This window comes from Mobula hypostoma, chromosome 2 (genome assembly GCF_963921235.1).
Source record: "Mobula hypostoma chromosome 2, sMobHyp1.1, whole genome shotgun sequence".
Classification (NCBI taxonomy): domain Eukaryota; kingdom Metazoa; phylum Chordata; class Chondrichthyes; order Myliobatiformes; family Myliobatidae; genus Mobula; species Mobula hypostoma.
In genome coordinates, this window is record NC_086098.1 from 223,627,386 (window position 1) to 223,650,837 (window position 23,452).

A 23,452-nucleotide genomic window follows, 5' to 3' on the forward strand; every position below is an offset into this window, starting at 1 on the left:
CCTCATTATAGGAAGGATGTGGAAGCTTTAGAGAGGGTGCAGAGGCAATTTAGCAGGATGGTGCTTGGATTAAAGAACATGTCTTAGGAGGAAAGGTTGAACAAGCTAGGGCTTTTCTCTTTGGAGTAAAGGAGGATACGAGGTGACTTGATTGAGGTATATATGTTAAGAGGCATGGATAGAGTGGACAATCAGCATCTTTTTCCACAAAGCAGAAATGGTTAATATGAAGAATAATTTTAAGATAATTGAAGGAAAGTACAGGGGGGATACCAGAGATAGTTTTTTTTTTAAAAAGACACAGAGAGTGCTGTGTGTGTGGAACACACTGCCGGAAGTGGCGGTAGAGACAGATATATTGAAGACATTTGACAGACTCTAAGACTGGCAGATGGATAGAAGAAGAATAGAGGGTTATGCAGCAGGGTTTAGATTGATGTTGGAATGAGTTAAAAGGTCAGCAAGGATGTAATGCTAAAGCTTTATAAGGCATTGATCAGACTGCACTTGGAGTATTGTGAGCAGTTTTGGGACCATAATCTAAAATAGGACATGCTGGCATTGGAAAGGGTCCAAAGGAGGTTCACAAGAATGATCCTGGGAATGAAAGGGTTAAAGTGTGAGGCGCATTTGATGGCTCTGGGCCTGTACTTCTGGAGTTCAGAAGGATGGTGGGGGGGGGGGGTGGAGAATCTCATTGAAACCAATTGAATACTGAAAGGCCTAGATAGAGAGGACCTGTCCTATAGTGGGGGAAAAAAAATAGAAGGACACCCTTTTAGAACAGAGATAAGGAGAAATTTATTTAGGCAGAGGGTGGAGAGTCTGCAGAATTCATTGCCACAGATGGCTGTGGGGGCCAATTTATTTGGGTATATTTAAAGTGGAGGTTGAAAGGCTCTTGATTGGTAAGGGTGTCAAAAGTTATAGGAGAAGGCAGGAGAGTGGAGTTAAGAGGGACAATAGATCAGCCATGATGGAATGGCGGAGCAGACGTGATCGGCCAAATGGCTTAATTCTGCTCCTATGTCTTACACCTTATGGTTTTGAGAAAAGTAAAATCATGTATTACACACTTTAGGATTTGAGGATGCAACTGATAGGATCGATAATAGACACTGAATTTGGATTTTCAGAAGATATTTAATAACTTCAAGTTATTGCAAAAAGTAAGAGGGTGATATTTTAACATGGACACAAATTTATTAGAAAAACATTACAGATGAAAATTGACAGGCCATTTTCAGGTTAGCTGTTCAGTGTCACAAGGATCATTCCTGACCCCTGAGACATTGGAAATGCTACTGGAAAGACAGCTTGTACTCCTCCTCCTCCTCCTCCCACTTCTTATTCTGGCTTCTGCCCCCTTCCTTATAGTCCTGATAAAAGGTCTTGGACCAAAACATTGACTGTTTATTCCCCTCCAAGGATAAAATTTGAGGTTACCATGGGGATAGTTGGTAAAAGAAAAAAAATACATTATCAGGTCAATGGTTGAATGGGATTAGTTAGCAAGTACAAAGGAAAAAAAAGTGTGGGAGTTGCAAACTGCAAGGTATGTTAGGTATTTCCTCAATTCCCAGAGAGAAAAATGAAAACAAACTGAACCAGTATCACAGGTTGAATACTGATCCAGATAGAGAAATGAAGTTACCTGTTGTTTCTTCAAATGCATCCAGATCATATTGGATACAAAAAAAAGCATTTGGGCTAAGACGAGTTTTAAATTGGCCTTGGCCAGGTTCAGATTTTTATTTTACACCTGAGCAGACATCTAAGCTCTGCTATAAGATGTTCATTTATAACCCCCCAGTTCTCTGCCTTGCCTCCCTCAGTGGGACCAGCTTGGGATCCAAATTTCCTGGTTGAAAAGGTTCTCACCTGTAGTCATCACTGGCTGCCAGTTCTCGAATATCATCTTCTATTAACAGGTAGGCCTAAAAATAAACATTACAGAGTAGCATGACTAATAGCCATTGAAACTGCACTTGACATTGTGAAAACTGTGCAGGCAAAAGGCATAGCTAGTTACTACAGTCCCTCCCCAACAGAACAAGGGATCTGCATGAATGAGGCAGAAGGGAAAAACCATATAACCAAAGAGCTGAAATAGGTACGAGATGAAGGCACAATAAAAATTATAATTGACATTAATATACAGTAATACAGCACAGCCACAGGAAAATTGGGTAAGTCAATATGATATTCTGGTCCTCAGATCTGACTTTAAAGGGCAAGTTTGTGAATAACCGGATTACAAGACTGCTGTGGGCCATCAGAACAACATGATTTTTGTCCTTGTTTCACTGTTACTAAAATAACTAGCATTAGATCTGGAAACTCCAATTAGATCCTAATCCAAAACATAAAGAGATCCTGCAGATGCTGGACATACAGAGCAACACAAAACTTTGGAAGAATTTGGCAGCATCTATGGAGAGGCATAAGCAGTCCATGTTTTCAGCCGAGACCCTCATCAGGACTGGAAAGGTATGGGAAGGAGCCAGAATAAGAAGGTGGGGGGAGTGAAGGCATACAAGCAGGCAGGCAAAGGGCAAGGTGGGTGGGTGGGGGAGGAGGGATTAATGAGAAACTGGGAGGTGATGGGTGGAAAAGGTAAAAGGCTGATAGGAAAAGAGAGAGAGAACCATGGGAGAAGGGAAAGATGGAGGGGCACAAGAGGGACGTGATAGACAGGTGAGAAGAGAAGGGGTAAGAAAGGAACCAGAAAGGGGAATGGAAAAAGGGAGGAAGGGAAGATAGTGTATAGTGAGGCTGTCAGGAAGAATAGGCAGATGATAGAGCAAAATTGCAATCAGTGGGATGGGTTGTAGTGTAAAAGGGGAACAAAATTGAAAAGGATGACGAAGACAGGTCTGAAGGTGTTATATATGAATGTACACAGTATACGAAATGATCTCGTAGAGTAATTAGAGATTGGCAGATGTAATGCCATGGGTGTCATGAAGTCATGACTAAAAGATGATTGTAGTCGGGAACTTAACATCCAAGGATACACAATCTATCAAAAGGGCAGGGAGTTTGGCAGAGGAGTAGTGGCTCAGCTGGTAAAAAAAAAAAGGCATGAAATCTTTTTGGTGACATAGGATCGGAAGATGTAGAATCCTTATGAGTAGAGTTAACAATCTGCAAGGGTAAGACCACCCTGATGGGAATTATTTACAGGTCTCCAAACAGTAGCCAGGATGTGGTCTACAAATTACAGTGGGAGACAGGAAAAGCATAATGTCATAAAGGCATTGTTACATTAGTCATGGGGGATTTCAATACATAGATTGATTGGGAAATCAAATTGATGCTGGATCCCAAGAAAGAAAATTTGAGAATGCCCCCGAGATGGCTTTTTGGAGCAGCTTCTGGTTGAGCCCATTAGGGGGTTCAGCAATTCTGGATTGGGTGTTGTGTAATGAACTGGATTTGATTAGAGAGCTTAAGGTAAAGGAACCTTTAGGAATCAGTCACCATAATATGATAGAATTCACCCTGCAATTTGAGAGGGAGAAGCTAAAGTCAGATGTATCAGTATTACAGTGGAGTAAGGAGAATTACAGAAGCATGAGAGAGGAGCTGGCCAAAGTTGATTGGAAGGGGACACTAGAAAGGATGACGGCCAAGCAGCAATGGCTGGAGTTTCTGGGAGCAACTCAGAAGGCGCAGGATAGATACATCTCACAGAAGAGGAAGTATTCTAAAGGCGAGATGATGTAACCATTGCTGAAAAGTGAAGTCAAAGCAACATAAAATCAAGAGAGTGGGTGTATAATAGATCAACAATTAATGGGAAGTTAGAGAACTGGGAAATTTTTAAAAACCAAAAGGCAACTAAAAAAACCATGGGGAGGGGAACGAAATACGAAGGCAAGCTAGTCAATAATATCAAAAAATGTTTTTTTCAGATATACAGTATAAAGAGTAAAAGCGAGGAGAGAGTAGATATTGGACCACTGGAAAATGACGCTGGAGAGATAGTAACGGGGACAAGGAAATAGCAGATGAACTGAATAAGTATTTTGCATCAGTCTTCATTGTGGAAGACATTAGTAGTATGCCAGAGGTTTGAGAGTGTTAAGGGGCAGAAGTGATTCCAGTTGCTATTACCACCAGGGAGATGGTACTTAGGAAACTAAAATGTCTGTAGTCACCTGGACCTGATGGATGGCACCCCAAAGTTCTAAATGAGGTATAGTAGCCAAAGAGATTGCAGAGGCATTAGTAATGATCTATCAAGAGTCAACAGATTTTGGAATGGTTCCAGAGGACTGGAAAATTGCAAATGTCACTCCACTCTTCAAGGGAGGGAAGCAAAAGAAAGGAAATTATGGGACTAACCTCAGTGGTTGGGAAGATGTTGGAGTCAATTGTTATGGATGTGGTTTCAGGGTACTTGGAGGCACATGACAAAATAGGGCCAAGGTCAGAATGGTCCTCAAGGGAAAAGACTGCCTGACAAATCCATTGGAATTCTTTGAAAAAATAACGAACAGGATAGACAAAGGAGAATCGATGGATGTTGTGTACTTGGATTTTCAAAAGGCTTTTGACAGGGTACCACATATGAGGTTGCTTAACAAAACAAGAACCTCAAGTATTACAGGAAAAAACACTAGCACAGATAGAGCATTGGCTGATTGGCAGGAGACAGAGAGTGGGAAAATTGGGATTCTTTTCAGATTGGCTGCTGGTGACTAGTGGTGTTCCACATGAGTCTGTGTTGGGACAGCTTCTTTTTACATTGTATGCTTGAAGCTGTCATTAAGGAAGAAATAGCGAAACATTTAGAAAGGAGTGGTTCTATTAGACAAACGCAGCACGGATTCAGAAAGGGCAGGTCCTGTTTGACAAACTTAATGGAGTACTTTGAGGACATAATGAGCGCAGTGGATAGCGGGGAACAGGTGGATGTCATACACTTAGATTTCCAGAAGGTGTTCGATACAGTACCGCACAAGAGACTTATAATTAAGATACGGATGCATGGAGTCGGGAGAAGTGTATTGGCATGCATAGTGGATTGGTTAACCAATAGAAGGCAGAGAGTTGGTATAAATGGGTGTTTCTCCAGTTGGCAGTCTGTGGTGAGTGGGGTGCCGCAGGGGTCGGTGCTGGGCCTGCAGCTGTTTACCATTTACATTGATGATTTGGAAGAGGGGACTGAGTGTAGTGTAGCAAAATTTGCTGATGACACTAAACTGAGTGGAAAAGCAAATTGTACAGAGGATGTGGAGAGTCTGCAGAGGGATATAGATAGGTTAAGTGAGTGGGCCAAGGTCTGGCAGATGGAATACAACGTTGGTAAATGCAAAATAATCCACTTTGGAAGGCATAATAGAAGAGCAGATTATTATTTAAATGGTGAAAGATTGCAGCATGCTGTTGTGAAGAGGGATTTGGGAGTGCTTGTTCATGAATCGCAAAAAGTTGGCTTGCAGGTACAACAGGTTATGAAGGCAAACGGAATGTTGGCCTTCATTGCTAGAGGGATTGAATTCAAGAGCAGGGAGGTCATGCCACAACCATACAGGGAACTGGTGAGGCCGCACCTGGAGTACTGTGTGCAGTTCTGGTCTCCGTACTTGAGGAAGGATATACTGGCTTTGGAGGCAGTATAGAGAAGGTTCACCAGGTTGATTCCAGGGATGAAGGGGTTAACCTATGAGGAGAGATTGAGTCACCTGGGACTGTACTCTCTGGAGTTCAGAAGAATAAGAGGGCATCTTATAGAAACATACAAAATTTTGAAAGGGATAGATAAGCTAGAAGATTAGGAGAAACTGTTTTTCCCTGAGCGTGGTGAATCTGTGGAATTCTCTGTCTAGGGAAGCAGTTGAGGCTTCACTAAATATATTTAAGAAACAGGTAGATAGGTTTTTACATAGTAAGGGAAGTAAGTGTTATGGGGAAAAGGCAGGTAGATGGAGCTGAGTTTACGGACAGATTAGCTATGATCTTATTGAATGGCGGGGCAGGCTCAATGGGCCGGATGGCCTACTCCTGCTCCTATTTTTTATGTTATGTTCTTATGTAAATGATTTGGATGATGAAATTGATTGCTTTGTGGCCAAAATTGTGGATGATACGAAGATAGGTGGAGGGGCAGGTAGTTTTGGGTAAGCAGGAAGGCCACAAAAGGACTTGGAGAATGGGCAAAGAAGTAGCAGATCAAAGTGTATGATCATGCACTTTGGTAGAAGGAATAAAAGCATTGACTATTTTCTAAAAGGGGAGAAAATTTTAAAAATCTGAGGTGCAAAGGGATTTGGAGTCCTCCTGCGGGATTCTTAAAGGTTAATTTACAGGTTGAATCAGTGGTGAGGAAGGCAAATGTTAATATTTATTTAAAGAGGACTAGAATATAAAAGCAAGGAATAATGCTGAGGCTGTACAAGGTACTGATGAGGCCTCATGGAGTATCTTGAGCAGTTTTGGACCCCTTAAGAAAGGATGTGCTGACATTGGAGAGGGTTCAGAGGAGGTTCATGAGATTGATTCCGGGAATGAAAGGGTTATCATATGAACATCGATTGAAGGCTCTGGGCCTGTAATCACTGGAATTTAGAAGAATGAGGTGGAATCTCATTGAAACCTTTTGAATATTGAAAGGCCGAGATAGAGTTGTTGTGAAAAGAATGTTTCCTTTGGTGGGGGAATCTGGGACCAGAGGGCACAGTCTCAAAATAGAGGGACATGTATTTAGAACAGAGATGGGGTGGAATTTCTTCAACCCATCTGTGGAATTAGTTGTCACAGGTGGCTGGAGAGGTCAGGTAACTGGGTGTGTTCAAGGCAGAGGTTGATAGACACTTGAATAATTAGGTCATGAAAGGTTATAACAAGGTGGCACGAGAATGGGGTTGAGAGGGAGATGGATCAGTCATGATGAAGTGGCAGAGCAGACCTGATGGGCCAAATCAGTTGTTGCAGCAGAGATTTACCTGTACACAAGCACATAAAGGCACACATGTCCTTAACAGTGGATTGTAGCATATTCAAAAATATAGAGATGCAGACTGCAATTACTGTTTCCTCATGAAAGATTAATGAGCAACTCTGGTACATACTTGGGATACTTCTGTAATCTGTGATTTGGAACAAGGACACAATACACAAGGACGGGAGATATTTTGCACAAATTCTTGATGTTAGTATTTGCTCAGCTGGTTCGCCAATACTTACCATTTTGCCACCTGTGGCTGGCATATGGTGCTTCTCTCCAAGCCAGTGCTTGTCCTGTGAGTCTGCAGAGTACTGAAAATCAGAAAGAGTATAGGTAAGGGCAGTTGTGGCCTAAGTTACACACAGTGACCCACACTGGATTTTTATGGTAAAGGACAATGCTTAACACAGCAACGAGTATTGGCTCAGACGAGTAAAATACTATACTGACCCACAATTGACCTTCCATGAAGCATTAAATAGCGAAATACCAATAACCTCACAACTGGAGTCTTTAGTGATGCCAGACTAGCAAATTTTCTGAATTACTGGACATCACTCTTTTAATTCAATTTAAAAATAAAGATTTTCCAATGGACCAGGCAAGTTGAAAGGGACAGCAGGGACCAGTGCCCAGTGAATGGGAAGGGAGTGCTGGAATCATCACCTCATGAGTCAGATACGGAACCACCAGTGTTTCCGAATCACTGGATAGATTATTGATATTTCACTGTATTGACCTACACTGAATCCACGGTGAAGGACAGCAATTACTTACACTGGCAGACTTTAAAAGATTGATTGTTTTTTACGTGCAGAGTAAATGGGATGTTACTCTAGTGGTTCTTTGTGTTTTGAGGATTTCACAATGTGTTTTTTTAAATGGATAATATTCCATGGATCACATTTGCCAACTACTATTCAAAAGAATAGAGAAATTTGGGACAATATGGATATGGGCTTTTGATAGACACATTGGAGATGAAAGCCAAATTGCAACTGTCATCAAATGGCCTTTCACTGCCGGCAGCAGGCAATGGGTGAGAATATGTGAATGACATGGTACACTCGCTGCCACTGAGCTTCACGCATCTTGAGACAAAAGCTCATTCGCTCTCACCTTGAATAGCTCAGGATGCTTTATGTAGATTCTTCCACGAGTGCCACCCATTCCCAAGGCTCTGAAACAGAAGAGGGAATGATCTGAAAAGAGTTTGTATACAGTACTGTATATAATGTAAAACTTTAAATGTATCTTAAAAGAGATGCCAATCTTACAGACTGCAGTACACAGAAGTTAAAGAATTTATTGTAAGGTTTACTCAAAAGAAGATGACATGTAACTTCTGTTGGGAACAGTAGCCCAGCCGTTAACCGTGGACTGTTCATCATGCTATAGGAGGGGTACTGTAGTACTCAAGATGTTGCAGGGGTTGGAGAATTACAGTACTGATGAAAGGCTGTAACGTTTTGTTAGGTTGGAGTGCAAGAGGACTGGTCAGCGAACGTGAAGGACTATTTAACTTTACATGGAAGTAGATGAATAAGAGTCACAGATTCATGCTTTTCATTGGAAATATTAGAGCAGGGGTTCCCTATCTGGAGTCCACAGACCCCTTGGTTAATAGTAAAGGTCCATGGCATAAAAAAAAGATTGGGAACCCCTGGATTAAAGGATTTGCCCTTGCTCTTTAAGTAAAGTGTCCAGAACCCACTGTTTCAAAAGGTAGAAGGCAGAAACAATGATCACACTTAAAACATTTCTGACCCTATACTTGGAAAAAAAAATGCAACTTGTAAAATCACAGATGGAAGAGTGGGAGGTGGGAGTAACTTAGCCAGCTCAATTTAGCTGCAGCACTGCAATGAGCTGAAAGAGCTCCTTTGGTATCATATATTTTTATGAACACCAGGGTGGAGAAACTGAAGTGAAGCAGAGCGCAGGGTGATAGTCATTGCAAAAAAAAAAAAATCCACTTCTGAATCAAAGCTTGGTCTCACTAAACCTTCCAGGACATTAATCAAGTTTTCTTCTCAAATTTACGGCTACAAGAAGTTTTCGTGTTGTAAGTCAGAAGTGAACAGGACCATCTGTGATGAGGGTATAAACAAGAATGTGAACAGCAGCTGATCTCACTGGCTCAGTAAGCAAGTCTGCTCAATACTACCAGCCCCACTTGGCTCAACCTAGACCCCCACCCAACAGTTGTGGCACGCCCTGGACCTACCCAACAGAAGGTGCCTGTAGCCCTCCAGCAGTTGGTAAATCCATTCTCATCCCAACTCTCATTCTTATATACGGGAAGTCAGTAAGTCAGGCATTAAAAACCTGGGGAAGGTATACTGCTTTATTTATGCTCCCTGGTCCATTCATAATCAGACTAAGGTTAGTCTAATCTTTGCTATTTGTACTCCAGCTAATAAGGGAATCTTACAACCAGTCTGTCTGTTCTTGCTTCGGTAATTTGGAAGGAGCAGAACAGAAGTAGCTTTATGCTGTATCTAACCACTGCTGCATCTGCCCGGGACAGGAGTCTGCAACCAAATGAAGACATTCTAAAACCCAACAATGACATCCTTACTTTGAGTGAGTGCAAGTCATAAGTCAAATACAGAAACAAACTTACAGAGGTTTGTTTCTTGTACCAAGAAAACAAAATAAAGGGAAGTACAGCAACAACCCGAGATCCTTTAAAGCAGAAAATGAAGGAAGAAAAGGATTTTAAAGCTAGTTTGTTTCTTCCCCCAGAATTATAATCCCGCAGAACAGGTAAATTTCTAGAGAGAGTACCATAATAAAGCCTGAGAAAGAACATGCAAACTGGCTCCTTACTTGTTAGCACGCGACCCAAGCACAAATGTGGTTGATGTGTTTAGTCTGGCTGGGTCCCACTGAAAATGTATAATAATAAAAAAGCAATTAGTAGTTCCTTTACCACTGTTCCTTCAGTCCCCACCACAGCCATTCTTTAACTTCCAGCAAATGGGAGCGCAAATTGCCTATTCCATAAGACAATAAAACATAGGAGCAGAATTAGGCTGTTTTGGCCAGAGTCTGTTTCATCATTCATCATGCCTGATTTACTTTGTCTTTCAACCTATTCTTCTCCCTTTAATCTTTGATGCCCTTAATAATCACAAATCTATCAACCTCTACTTTCAATATACTCAATGATTTGGCATTCATAGCCATCTGTGATAATGAATTCCACAAATTCACCACTTGCTGGCTAAAGAAACTCCTCCTTTGGTCTTAGATTCTCTCACAACTGGAAACATCCTCCCCATGTCCATTCTACCTACATCTTTCAATATAAATTTCAATAAGATCCCACCTCAACCTTCTAAATTCCAGTGGGTACAGGCTCAGAGCCATCAAACACTCCTTGTACATTAACCCTTTCATTCTCGTAAACCTCTTCTGAACTCTCTCCAATTCCAGCATATCCTTTCTTCGATACAGGTACAAATACAGCTCACAATAGTCAAGATGTGGTCTGATCTTTATAAAGTCTCGACATTATATTCTTACTTTTATATTCTAGTCCTCTCGAAATTAGTGCTAACATTGCATTTATCTCTCTTACTGGTCATTCAACTACATTAGGTCTCTTACACTAGGTCTCCCAAGGCCTTCTGTACCTCCAATTTGTGAATTCACTCTGTTTAGAAAACAGTCTACACCTTTATTTCTTCTATCAATTTAGGTTGTGCAAAGCTAAGTTTCAGGTACTGCTTTTCTATCCTACCATTGTAAGAACATGACCAGTCACTGCCAATGTTCCTGAAAAGAGTCTGTGAATCAGTGTTGCCCAGGAACAAATTAGCATACAATGCCCCTTTTGGTGGGGGGGGGGTGTCATCGCTATTTAGATTTGCAGCACCTCTTTCCACTCTTGAGATATTTAAATGATGATAAAGCTATCATCTAGAATTCTACTAGTGCACCCCAGAGGAGCAATTCCCTAATTCGGTTCCCAGTCTCTTTGAAGCAGTGGTTCAGATGTCATAAAACAGTGGTCCCCAACCACCAGGCCGCGGACCGGTACTGGGCCGCAAGGCAAGCGCTACTGGGCCGCGAGGAAACGATATGATTTGGTGCTATGAGTCAGCTGCACCTTTCCTCATTCCCTGTCACGACGACTGTTGAGCTTGAACGCATGCGAGATCATTACGTGCGCGTCATCCATGTCAGCACAGGAAGGAGATCAACTCCTCGAGCTTGCAAATGACGGCGGGCTGAAAAGTATGTTTGACATAACATCTCTGCCGGCATCCTGGATCTCAAAGTCAAGGCTAAATATCCTGAGATAGCCACTGAAGCACTGAAAACGTTGCTTCCATTTCCAACATATCTCTGCGATGAATGTAACGAAAACTAAATTTCTAAATAGACTGGACATAAGGAACCCTGTTCGAGTATCACTGTCTCCCGTCACCCTTCGATAGGACCGTCTTGTTGCAGGGCAACAAGCCCAGGGCTCCCACTGATTCAGCGATATTGGTGTGTTGCAATGATTTTATATATTCATACGGGGAAAATATGTGCTGTGTTTAATATCCAAACAATACTTAAAATGTTATGATGCTATTGACTTACTTATATAACCATATAACAATTACAGCACGGAAACAGGCCATCTCTCCCCTTCTAGTCCGTGCCACACGCTACTCTCACCTCATCCCACCGACCTGCACTCAGCCCATAACCCTCCATTCCTTTCCTGTCCATACACCTATCCAATTTTACTTTAAATGATAATATCGAACCTGCTTCTGCCACTTCTACTGGAAGTTCGTTTAACACTTACTTCAAGCTCCCCTGTCCTCCCCTGATAATTGACTTATCACTATACTCATGCGAGAAAAATATGCACCGTGTGTTTAATATTGAATTCGTTAGATAAACCATTTTAGAAACAAAATTGAGTGTATTAGCCACTTATCACCGATATTCTGGTCGTGATTAACTACCCCCCCACACCACCACCGCGCGAAGAGCATCGCCAAAATCGATTTGTAAAAAAAAAATCGGCACGTGCAAGTCATGCATGCGCACTGGCGCCCACGCAAGGCTTTATGGTCATTGTAGTCTTTTCGGGGTAAACGCAACGTATTTGACTGCTACTCTTGTCCATTAGCAACCACCCCTCCCCCCACCAGCCCGGTCGGCCGGTCTGCAAGAATATTGTCAATATGAAACCGGTCCGCAGTGCAAAAAAGGTTGGGGACCCCTGTTATAAAAGGCCTCCATGGGAGCTGGAAGGAGAAAATCAGGCAGGGCTCCTACTCCACATTATGTTCTATTAGCCTTAAAAAGGAATTGGTGAATATAGGTATAAGATAACAATGCTGTGATACCCTCACTGTCACTGACATCAGTCACGCAACACTGCACTGCTGTGATATCCACACTGTCACTGATAACAAGATACATGCACGTAGTTCTTACCCCAGTTTCAATCAGGGAGAGGAATCGTAAACACTTCATTGCAAACGAGTAAATATAATTCTAGTTAAGGAGGGAAGCACAAGCTGAAAACATTACCTTGGGTCCTTCCCGTTTTATTGGCTCAGTGTACTTAACTTTTGAGCTGAAAAATAAATTAATAAGTTAGAGCCTTCATGATAGCAGTAATGTAATATTTAATTTATTCCTATAATTAAAAAAAAACTGATTGAAGCACTGAAATAATCCAAGTTCTCAGAGGACTTGGTTGGGTAGATACAAAGTTGATGTTTCCCTGGCTGGAGCATCTGGAACCAGGCACACATTCTTAAAATAAATCAGCCATTCAGAACAGCGAGGGAGAGCACCCAAAGTTACCCGAGCTGCTGATAGTAGGAGACAGTTACTGGCATTACCCAGCTCTAAAGATGGCTCCTGTGGAAAGATTAACTCCAAACTCTACATGCATCTTTTTCTACTTTGGGACAGTACCTTACCCAAAGTAGACTCAGTATTTTTGCTGGCCCTGACCAGGCAGTGCCTGGATGGTGAACAGTGGCACTGGAACTTGGCAGTATCAAGCTACTTTCCTTCCCCACAAATCTGCTCCACAATTAAAAGCACTAACTGTTACCCAGACGGTGCATCATTATCTGTTCAGATACATAAACATTCATCACAAATGATTACAAGTTTCCCCCGCTGTTCGAAGGCAGAGCATTTCTATGAAATGGTTCGTAAGCCAGAATGTCGTAAAGTGAATATGCAATTACCATTTATTAATATGAGAAAAATTTGAGTGTTCCCAGACCCAAAAAAATAACCTACAAAATCATGCCAAATAACACGTAAAACCTAAAATAACAGTAACATATAGTAAAAACAGGAATGATATGATAAATACACAGCCTATATAAAGTAGAAATACTTTTCTGCAGCACTGTCTAGCGCAGCAAAAATCTCGTGGAAGCGCTCTCGGCAGAAACACCCTCTCCAGTAACCTTTAAGCTTTGAAGATGGCAAATCATACCAAATAACACATAAAAATACACAGCCTATATAAAGTAGAAATAATGTATGTACAGTGTAGTTTCACTTATCGGAATCGGGAAGACTCCAATAAATTGCAGTTTCGTCACAGTTAAACACTTGCTTATACGAATAACCACCTGATGCAATTGGCAATCGCCCCTGATCTGGGTCGACATTTACGTGCCGGGCGGCACCTAATTAATTAGCTTGTTTATTTCGTCTTTTGTCTTAAAGATGTGCTGGGTGCGTTCCGACTACTGCTGCACCGCTGCATTCTTCGTGGCAATGTATCGGTCCGCGGCCCAGAGGTTGGGGACCACTGCTTAAACTATGCAGCTGCCGTCGCCTCAGAAACTGATCAAACTACCCATGACTACCTTTAAATTCCACTTTCGCAACACTTTCATCACCATCGTCCAGTGTTTTCTGTTTCAGCATATTAAAAAGACTGACTAATCTCTCCTCAAGTGTAAGAAAACATAACGGAAAACCATGCTTTGTACACCCATAATCCACTCAAGCAATAGACTTTCCATTTTATCCGTTATTGGATACTGACTAAGAGAGACCACTTTGCTACGAGCAGAACCAACAGTAACATCGGCAGCTTTCAAAATTCTTTCTCTATGCGTATAAATAGTGCGAATGGTAGACACAGGCAAGTTCAACGTGCGGACAATGTCCTTACTTGTTCACCACGATCGAAACACTTAATTATGTCTACTTTTACGCTAAGTGTAACACCCTTACGAGCTCTTTTAGGCTTTTCCGATAACTTAGAACAGCGGTCCCCAACCATCGGGCCGTAAAGCATGTGCTACCGGGCCATGAGGAAACAATATGGGTCAGCTGCACCTTTCCTCATTCCCTGTCACGCATTGTTAAACTTGAACACTGGGTTGCCAACTGTCCCATATTTGCCAGGACATCCCGTATATTGGGCTAAATTGGTTTGTCTCGTATTTCCCCCGCTAAGGTACAGCATTCCTATGAAACCTTTCAGGCCGAAATGGTGTGAAGCGAAGAAGCAATTACCATTAATTTATATGGGAAAATTTTTTGAGCGTTCCTAGACCCAAAAAATAACCTAACAAATCATACCAAATAACACATAAAACCGAAAATAAATAACACTAACTTACAATAAAAGCAGGAATGATATGATAAATACACAGCCTATATAAAGTAGAAATAATGTATGTACAGTATAGTCGGGAAGATGAAGGCAAAACCGATCTGTGGGAAAAAAAATCGGCATGTACGCACATGCGCACATCACGTGTGCACGTCACGCATATGCACACAGGTGCCCGCGCAAGGCTTCATGGTCATGGTAGTCTTTCCTGGGGTAAAGTGTCCCGGGATTTGACTGCTACTTTTGTCCCTTATTTGGGAGTGAGAAAGTTGGCAAGCCTAACTGTAAAAGACATGTTGAGGTGAGTTTAACCCTACTCGAACACCTCCACCGCCACCCCCTCCTGCCGGTCCGCAAGAATATTGTCAATATTAAACCGGTCCGCGGTGCAAAAAAGGTTGGGGACCCCTGCCTTAGAACTCATCTTGCTAACGGATGCACAAAATAAATCAAGATAAAGCACGTGTTTAAGCAAAGCCGGCTAGAATGCAGTTCCGGGGGAGGAGCTTGGCTGTTCGGGCGCACACTGCCTTTTCTCGCACGCTGCCTTTTCTCGCACGCTGCCTTTTTTTGTAACAGTGAAAACACCTTCTGTTAGCGAAAACAGGTAACTAATGTAGGTCTTTCGTAAGACGGAAAACAGGGGCCACCTTTATTTGCAAGAAAAGCATAAATTGGAGAACAGCAGTTTAATCAAGTCACTCTTGGTGCTAGTAGCTCAACAGGATACATTTGCCTGAGGGTTGGTACTTACACAATAGCATTCGGAGCTGTCCGGTCAAATGAAATCAGATGTCCTGGTGGTCTTCCTTTCCTCTGCAAGAGCAAAATTTCTTTAAAACTTTGCACATGGTCCTTCACTGTTTAAAAACCTTGGGCAATTTGTGCAGTTCCATAATTCACAAGGTTACCGTATTTATGACCATTCACTGAAGGTGTATTATAATATAAAAAAAGATTCAAGATGGCACTGCCCTGGCTCAATGGATACAAGAAATAGATAATCAGGTTTACTGTTGTGTAGGATGTTTTGTGTTGAATGATTCAATACTTTGGGTGCATTAGGTACAGACCAGAATATACTGTCGATTGTCCAGTTTCTGTGATGGGATTTAGTTATGTGGTCTAATACACATTGGCATTTACAAGTTTACTAGTTTCCTTTTAGCCCTGTAGCTCTACAGTCCCTTTTGATGGCCACTATCCAATGACCTTTGCTAGAAAAGGCAGACTGAAGCACAAATTTGATGCCTCGTTTAGTTAGAAAGCCCACTAAGCACCAGCACTGGGCTGACATGTGAATGGTTTCTGAAACTTGCACAAACTACAACAATCGTTTTTAGTTCATCTTAACTTTTCATTTTCAGCTTCATTCAGGCTAACCTTCTTCAGGACCGGACTCCCTCTCTGGCTCAAGTCATCTTCCATCTGTCGTGATCGCTGCAGTAAGACACATTTTACATTAAAATATCACACTTGATTGCACTCAAAGTATAAAACATTAAAGCCAATGAAATATTTTTAAGTATGGCTAATTACTGTTAACAAACAGAGCAGCTAATTTGATCGTAATTTCTCATAAAAAGCAAAGTGACAATGATGTGATCATCAGTTATCAGGATGTTGACTGAGGGATAAATGTTGGCTGGATATTGGAGCAAATCCCTCAGCATTTCTTCAAAATCCTAAAGATTTCAGCAATTCTGTTTGAACCCCATCGCCAATCCTTTACGTGGCACTCTTCCCACTCTGTTACGTCGACTGTCCACACCCCTGCTTTCGACCATTGCTGCCGAAACCTGGGAAGTGGGCAGTTGTGCGAACACCGTAAGGCTGCCAGCATCTGGGGAACTACATTCTTTTACAAGCTGGTGCTTCCTTAAGAAGGAAAACAACACATTGGTGTTGTGACACAAGGACCTTCTATGTGCAAACTGCCATTTCTAGTCCACAATATCACTTCCGAGTGTTACTATTTTTGATGTTAAAATTTTATATCAGATTAATAGTTTGTGAGCATGCTATGTTGGTGCCAGACGCATAGTGATACGTGCAGGCTGCCCAGCATAATCGTCACTGATTTGATTTGACGTAAACGATGCATTCCACTGTATGTGTTGATGTACATGTGACAAATAAAGCTAATCTTTTCTTTCTCTTAATGCTTGAAAAATCCCATATTAGTAGCCATTCCCTATGTATATAGCTCTTGATTATGCTGCAAAAGCTCCAATTCATCTTACACAAAATAACCGATACCAACCCTGTGGGTATGCTGAAAGAGACAAATTATGAGTTTATAATATTCCACTGATTCAAACTGGTTTGGATAAGGCTGAAGAATATATTTGAAACCGTAGTGCAAACGTCTAAGTAAAACAAAATTAACCAAAACTCCTAAAGTATAACTGGATAAGAAGCAGTTGCATTTTTATCAGAAAAAAATCCTCACTCAGCTGTCAGCTAGAGATCATCCCCTTAGAAACAACTTTTTAAGATCTCTGTTGCAAAATCCTTTTGCTTGCCCAGATCAATCTAATTAACTGTCAGACTGCACCCTTCCAAAAATCCGTTGGTGCCCTGGGATGAATAACATGGGAGATCACCACAGGCAATCTGCCCTAGACACAATGGATAGGCTGCTGATTATGGCAGCTTTATTCAATAACCAGATCACTAACTACAAACCGAGGACGGAATCAGTCAAAGCAAACAAATGATAGACAAAAGTAGTAGTTAACTAATCCAAACTCCACCTGACACTCAACAGAGCAACATAACCATACTTGTGTAATCACTATGGTCTGAAGTAAACTCAGAGCCTACCTTTGAGGCAGAAAGGTCTCCAATGGCTTTGGTAAGCATCTTCCCTCCATCCGAGTACATCATTTTAGCCTGCACCAGGAAGATGGGATAAGGCACTGAGACAGGCACTGGCTCATAGTTACAAGCATAAAACAAAAAAAATCCATGGAACTGCTCCATCCAAGTATTAATACACACTGTATCCATATTAAAAATCTCCACCCAAAACCCATTTTTGCTGTTCCTTTTACAAATCAATGTTTCTTTCTTTTATTGTTTACCTAATCTAAACAGTATGATTGCTTATATTTATTTGAAGCTTCAAAAGTTTATTCTTTTGCTTGTTGGTATCTTTTACTAGAACGCTGGAATTGTCCTTCAATGAAATGACAAGCACAGCAAGGAGAGCTGAAGCTAAATAACTATTGTTGTTCAACCATTCCTGAAAGCCCTATTTATTCATGTTCAAATTGACGTAAATTATTTAAAACATTTGTTAAAAATGTACACCGTGACTGCAGTTTTACTGTGGGCTTGAGGCTAGCACTGAGCTGATCAAATCACTGGAGAATCAGAGATAAGTGACCCACATCCAGCCACGCACATTAGGACATGTACAGACCACGGCTGCTGCTCCTAAGTAAGGGTCTGGGCCAGCACACTACAGCCCAGTATGTCATTCTTAGTAAGGGTCATCACTATATGTTTAAGTAGGGCAAAAAATACTTCTGAACCCTATTGTTAAATAACATAGCTAAAAATATGCATTCCCTAATATGAACATATCATTCTACAAGCAAAGATTTTCTTGTGGTAATCAATGTTGCATTTTGTGTATTGGAAAGTGCAACTTGGGTACATCACATCCTGTGGAAGGACAGGGCACCATACAGCCCATCTAGGGCCATTTGATCCATTCACTCACTGTCTCCCTGCTACCATTTCTCCTACCTGTTCCAAACAGTTTTTACAGGTCTCTTGCACCAGCTGCTCAGGGTCTACATCTTCACCAATATTCTCCTTCACATTCCATGCAGCCTTCTGGAAAAACTGAAAATAGATTTAATCAGGACCAACAGACTCCAAATAAACAAACAGGGAGCATCTCTGCAACACACATAAAACTTGCTGGTGAACGCAGCAGGCCAGGCAGAATCTCTAGGAAGAGGTGCAGTCAACCTTTCAGGCCGAGACCCTTCGTCAGGACTAACTGAAGGAAGAGTGAGTAAGGGATTTGAAAGTTGGAGGAGGAGGGGGAGATCCAAAATGATAAAAGAAGACAGGAGGGGGAGGGATGGAGCCAAGAGCTGGACAGGTGATAGGCAAAAGGGATACGAGAGGATCATGGGACGGGAGGTCCGGGAAGAAAGACAAGTGGGGGGGACCCAGAGGATGGGCAAGGGGTATATTCAGAGGGACAGAGGGAGAAAAAGGAGAGTGAGAGAAAGAATGTGTGTATAAAAATAAGTAACAGATGGGGTACGAGGGGGAGGTGGGGCATTAGCGGAAGTTAGAGAAGTCGATGTTCATGCCATCAGGTTGGAGGTTACCCAGACGGAATATAAGGTGTTGTTCCTCCAACCTGAGTGTGGCTTCATCTTTACGGTAGAGGAGGCCGTGGATAGACATGTCAGAATGGGAATGGGACGTGGAATTAAAATGTGTGGCCACTGGGAGATCCTGCTTTCTCTGGCGGACAGAGCGTAGGTGTTCAGCAAAGCGGTCTCCCAGTCTGCGTCGGGTCTCGCCAATATATAAAAGGCCACATCGGGAGCACCGGACACAGTATATCACCCCAGCCGACTCACAGGTGAAGTGTTGCCTCACCTGGAAGGACTGTTTGGGGCCTTGAATGGTGGTAAGGGAGGAAGTGTAAGGGCATGTGTAGCACTTGTTCCGCTTACACGGATAAGTGCCAGGAGGGAGATCAGTGGGGAGGGATGGGGGGGACGAATGGACAAGGGAGTCGCGTAGGGAGCGATCCCTGCGGAATGCGGGGGGGGGGAGGGAAAGATGTGCTTAGTGGTGGGATTCCGTTAGCAAGCCGTTAGCATGTGGCCTTTTATATATTGGCGAGACCCGACGCAGACTGGGAGACCGCTTTGCTGAACACCTACGCTCTGTTCGCCAGAGAAAGCAGGATCTCCCAGTGGCCACACATTTTAATTCCACATCCCATTCCCATTCTGACATGTCTATCCACGGCCTCCTCTACTGTAAAGATGAAGCCACACTCAGGTTGGAGGAACAACACCTTATATTCCATCTGGGTAGCCTCCAACCTGATGGCATGAACATCGACTTCTCTAACTTCCGCTAATGCCCCACCTCCCCCTCGGACCCCATCTGTTACTTATTTTTATACACACATTCTTTCTCTCACTCTCCTTTTTCTCCCTCTGTCCCTCTGAATATACCCCTTGCCCATCCTCTGGGTCCCCGCCCCCCCCCTTGTCTTTCTTCCCGGACCTCCCGTCCCATGATCCTCTCGTATCTCTTTTGCCAATCACCTGTCCAGCTCTTGGCTCCATTCCTCCCCCTCCTGTCTTCTCCTATCATTTTGGATTTCCCCCTCCCCCTCCAACTTTCAAATCCCTTACTCACTCTTCCTTCAGTTAGTCCTGACGAAGGGTCTCGGCCTGAAACGTCGACTGCACCTCGTCCTAGAGATGCTGCCTGGCCTGCTGCGTTCACCAGCAACTTTTATGTGTGTTGCTTGAATTTCCAGCATCTGCAGAATTCCTGTTGTTAGGGAGCATCTCTGAGCATCTTCTCTTCCTGGTCCCCACCTCCCCCAAGCAACAATCAAGGTGAGCAGAGCTTGGAGCATCAAGCAGACTCACTTGCTGCACTAGCTTTTGATGAGGACTACTGTGGGATTGTTCTTGCAGAAATGTGGCTTCGAAACAACATCCATGTATTATCAATCTACAGGCCATGACACTCGGGGATTTCAGCTATCTTTTTTTGTGAATACATGTTTTTTCTGCTATGTGCTGTGGGTGACTGTTGATTACAGTGTGTGGCACCTTGGTCCCAGACGAAAGCTGATTCATTTGGCTGTATTCAGATGTATGGTCCAATGGCAATTAAACTTGAATCAGTAAAGCTGGCTGGTGGCCATTCTTCCCGTGCCTGCTCATTCTCCCATCACAGACATTTTTTATGATTCTTGCTTACATGCTGTTTTTGTTCACTTCTGACTTATGAACAATTGAAGTTACAGAGATATCTTGTGCCTGTACACAGGATATTAAGTTTGCTCCCTTGGTACTGTCAATCTCTGCTTCAAATCCATCTTCAGGTTGGCAGTGGGGCCTACAGCTATTTACAGCACATACTAAGGGTTTAGAAGAAAGACAGTATACTGTATAATGTGTTGAAGTCTGTGGGCAACAGAAGGCTGAGTGGGAGACTGAATAACAGGAAGGTGAAGAGTCAGAAAAGTGATAATCAACAGCGAGAGACAAGGAGGAGGCAGGTAGTCTACAATGTCATAGAATGTGAGGGCAGACATTTTGATAAAACAATGGAGGCAATTTAAGAGAGTCTCACTCAGCCAGTTCCTGGGGAAAAAGAGTTCCCCTATCATGAGCACTGGATATGGAAACTGGACCTGTATTTAGAACTTAGAAGACCAAAGAGCATCTTAAAAATCATAAAATGGCATTGCAGGATAGATGTCGAGCTGTTTCCATTATTGGGAGTTTCCATATTTCCTTATGACATAACCTCCTATGAATGATTATTCATTACATTATATGGATTGTCATCAAAACTGAACAAACACAGTAATTAATATTTCCTGGAGAACAGAATTAAAAATGCAATAGCTGACAGTGTCAAGCAGTATAGCACAAGTAAGTGGCATCAGCCGTAGGTCAACAAAGTCACAGCCTTGGTATGGAAAAAATTCAGTCAGCATATTTTTAAATACCTGATGTTATGTTTACTAAATCTTATAATTGTAATGCTACAATATGGTAATTTGATAGTTTAGATCTAGCAATACAGACAAGAGCTTCGGGGAAATCAAGAAATGAATCATCACACAGGAAACACAGCTTCTGACCTACTTGTAGCCAAAGTGTTTAACCAAGCTGGTAATGTAATCACCATTTCATTCCTCTGAAATTGGGCCAGCCTTGATCTAGAGTGTTGGTAACTCCAAAGTTTCACCTTTTCACATCAGGCTACAACTTGATCAAGTTAACATCACTGTTCAATACTTACACACAATTCCATAACTATTCAGTAGGGACAGAAAGCAAGTTAATGTTTTAGATTGATGACCTTTCACCTGAACAGTTTTGAAGTAAGGCTTTTGACCCAAGATATTAACTAGTTCTTTTCCGTAGCTGATTCTAGCACTTTTATTTTAATTTTAGAATTCCAGCTTTTCCTGTTCAATTGTCAGATAACTGTTCCCATTTTGTTACATTACAAACTGTATGGATTATTATACATAACTAATTCTTACATTCTCCACCTTCTGTTTGTTCCAGGAATTCTCTTCCCAACAATACAATGGGAATTCCTTCAGCATGTAGATTGTAGCAATTCCAGATGTGACACACTACTACTTAGTCAAAGGTTGGTAAGGATGGCCAATAAATACTGATCTTATCAAGGATGCTACATTGCCAAAATAAATTTTCATTGCTTGAACTACCAATCTACCCAGGACAGTGTTTCACTCACCCACTAGGTTCAGTCAGCTTACCTTGGTGTACTTATTGATTACGCCACGGATCTCCTCATTAATGTGAGGCTGCAGAACAGCTCGCAACAGATCCATGGATATGTTTGGATTGGTGAAACTAAAGAAAGGAGACAGACTGATATGATATCTTTTTAGAGGGCGATAATGTCTTTTAACAGTCAATTCAACATAGTCAATTCAGGGAATCAACCACTGATAACCTATATATGTAGCATTTCATCCCCACTGCAAGAGCTGGATGTATGAAACAGACTCTTTTGCTCACACCACAACCAAGGTTCCCATCAAATGTTACGGAATCATACTGCAAGTGTGGAGGGATCGGGTAGCATATTCAGGAAGTTTTAGTACAGGTCTTCAGGACTTTGACAAGTGCATCCATTTGGGCTCTATACTAAAGAAAGGATTTTGTCGTTTTGGGAACTATACTGATGCCTGGAATTGTCCAAGAAGGAAATCCAAGAGAGAGGGGCTTCTCATTCACTCTGTCATCAGATTTCTGAACAGTCCATGAACCCAAAACACCACATTATCCCCCTTTTGCATTTTTTATTTAGTAAATTTTAATAATTTTATGTCTTTGCACTGTTCTACTGCTACATAACAAACTTTACATCATACAAGACAGATAATCTGATTCTCAAACGCTGTAATGTTTAAATTGATGAGAGTTGATCTTATTGAAATATATACAATTCTGAGAGGGCTTGAGAGGATAAATACTAGGAAGATGTTTTCCCAGGTGGAGAAATCTCAAACTAGGGAGCATAGACTTAAGATAAAAAGGACACCCACTTATGACTAAGACGAGAGGGAATTCATTTTCTGAGTGTACTGAACCTTTGAAGGTCCCTACCTCAGGGAGCTGTGGATTCCCGTTTATTGACTATATTCAAAACGGGGACAGATTTTTGGACTACTGGGAAGTTGAGCCAAGAAAATGGAACTTAGGCTAGCAATTTGATCACTTGTAATTTTACCAAATGGTAGAAAACGCTTCAGGGGCCAGATGGTCTAGCTGTACTTCAATTTCTCATGCTCTTCATCTGAATATACAAGCTCTCATCATTCTGTGCTATCTACAATCTTAAACAATATGAGCATTTCCTAATAATAGTCAACACAAAGTTGTTTTGTCGCAAACCAAAACAAAAATTGGTAACATCCTACAATTATAAAAAAGACATTACACCAAGTAGAGATTAAATATACTTACAAGTTTGCAATTGAGAACCTACATGTTTTAACAAAATGATTGAGGAAGTTCAGATATTCTTTTGTTTTTATCTTCTGAAAATGAATGAGTTCAGATTTAATTTTGAACACAGCAGGAAATGGAGTGGAGAAGAATGCT

General features: G+C 41.8%; 1 protein-coding gene across 1 annotated transcript in view; it reads right to left on the bottom strand.

Annotated features, from left to right (window-relative positions):
- LOC134336928 (deoxynucleotidyltransferase terminal-interacting protein 1) overlaps nucleotides 1–23,452 on the bottom strand; it is a 34,334-nt gene that overhangs the window by 1,579 nt on the left and 9,303 nt on the right. The window contains exons 3-12 of the mRNA XM_063031592.1: nucleotides 22,099–22,195; nucleotides 18,327–18,425; nucleotides 17,397–17,465; nucleotides 15,954–16,010; nucleotides 15,325–15,386; nucleotides 12,503–12,548; nucleotides 9,788–9,846; nucleotides 8,075–8,135; nucleotides 7,195–7,266; nucleotides 1,882–1,937 (exon numbers count right to left, since the gene is read on the bottom strand). Of these exons, the coding sequence (XP_062887662.1) occupies nucleotides 1,882–1,937; nucleotides 7,195–7,266; nucleotides 8,075–8,135; nucleotides 9,788–9,846; nucleotides 12,503–12,548; nucleotides 15,325–15,386; nucleotides 15,954–16,010; nucleotides 17,397–17,465; nucleotides 18,327–18,425; nucleotides 22,099–22,195 (678 nt within the window). The remainder of the gene's footprint in view (nucleotides 1–1,881; nucleotides 1,938–7,194; nucleotides 7,267–8,074; nucleotides 8,136–9,787; nucleotides 9,847–12,502; nucleotides 12,549–15,324; nucleotides 15,387–15,953; nucleotides 16,011–17,396; nucleotides 17,466–18,326; nucleotides 18,426–22,098; nucleotides 22,196–23,452) is intronic.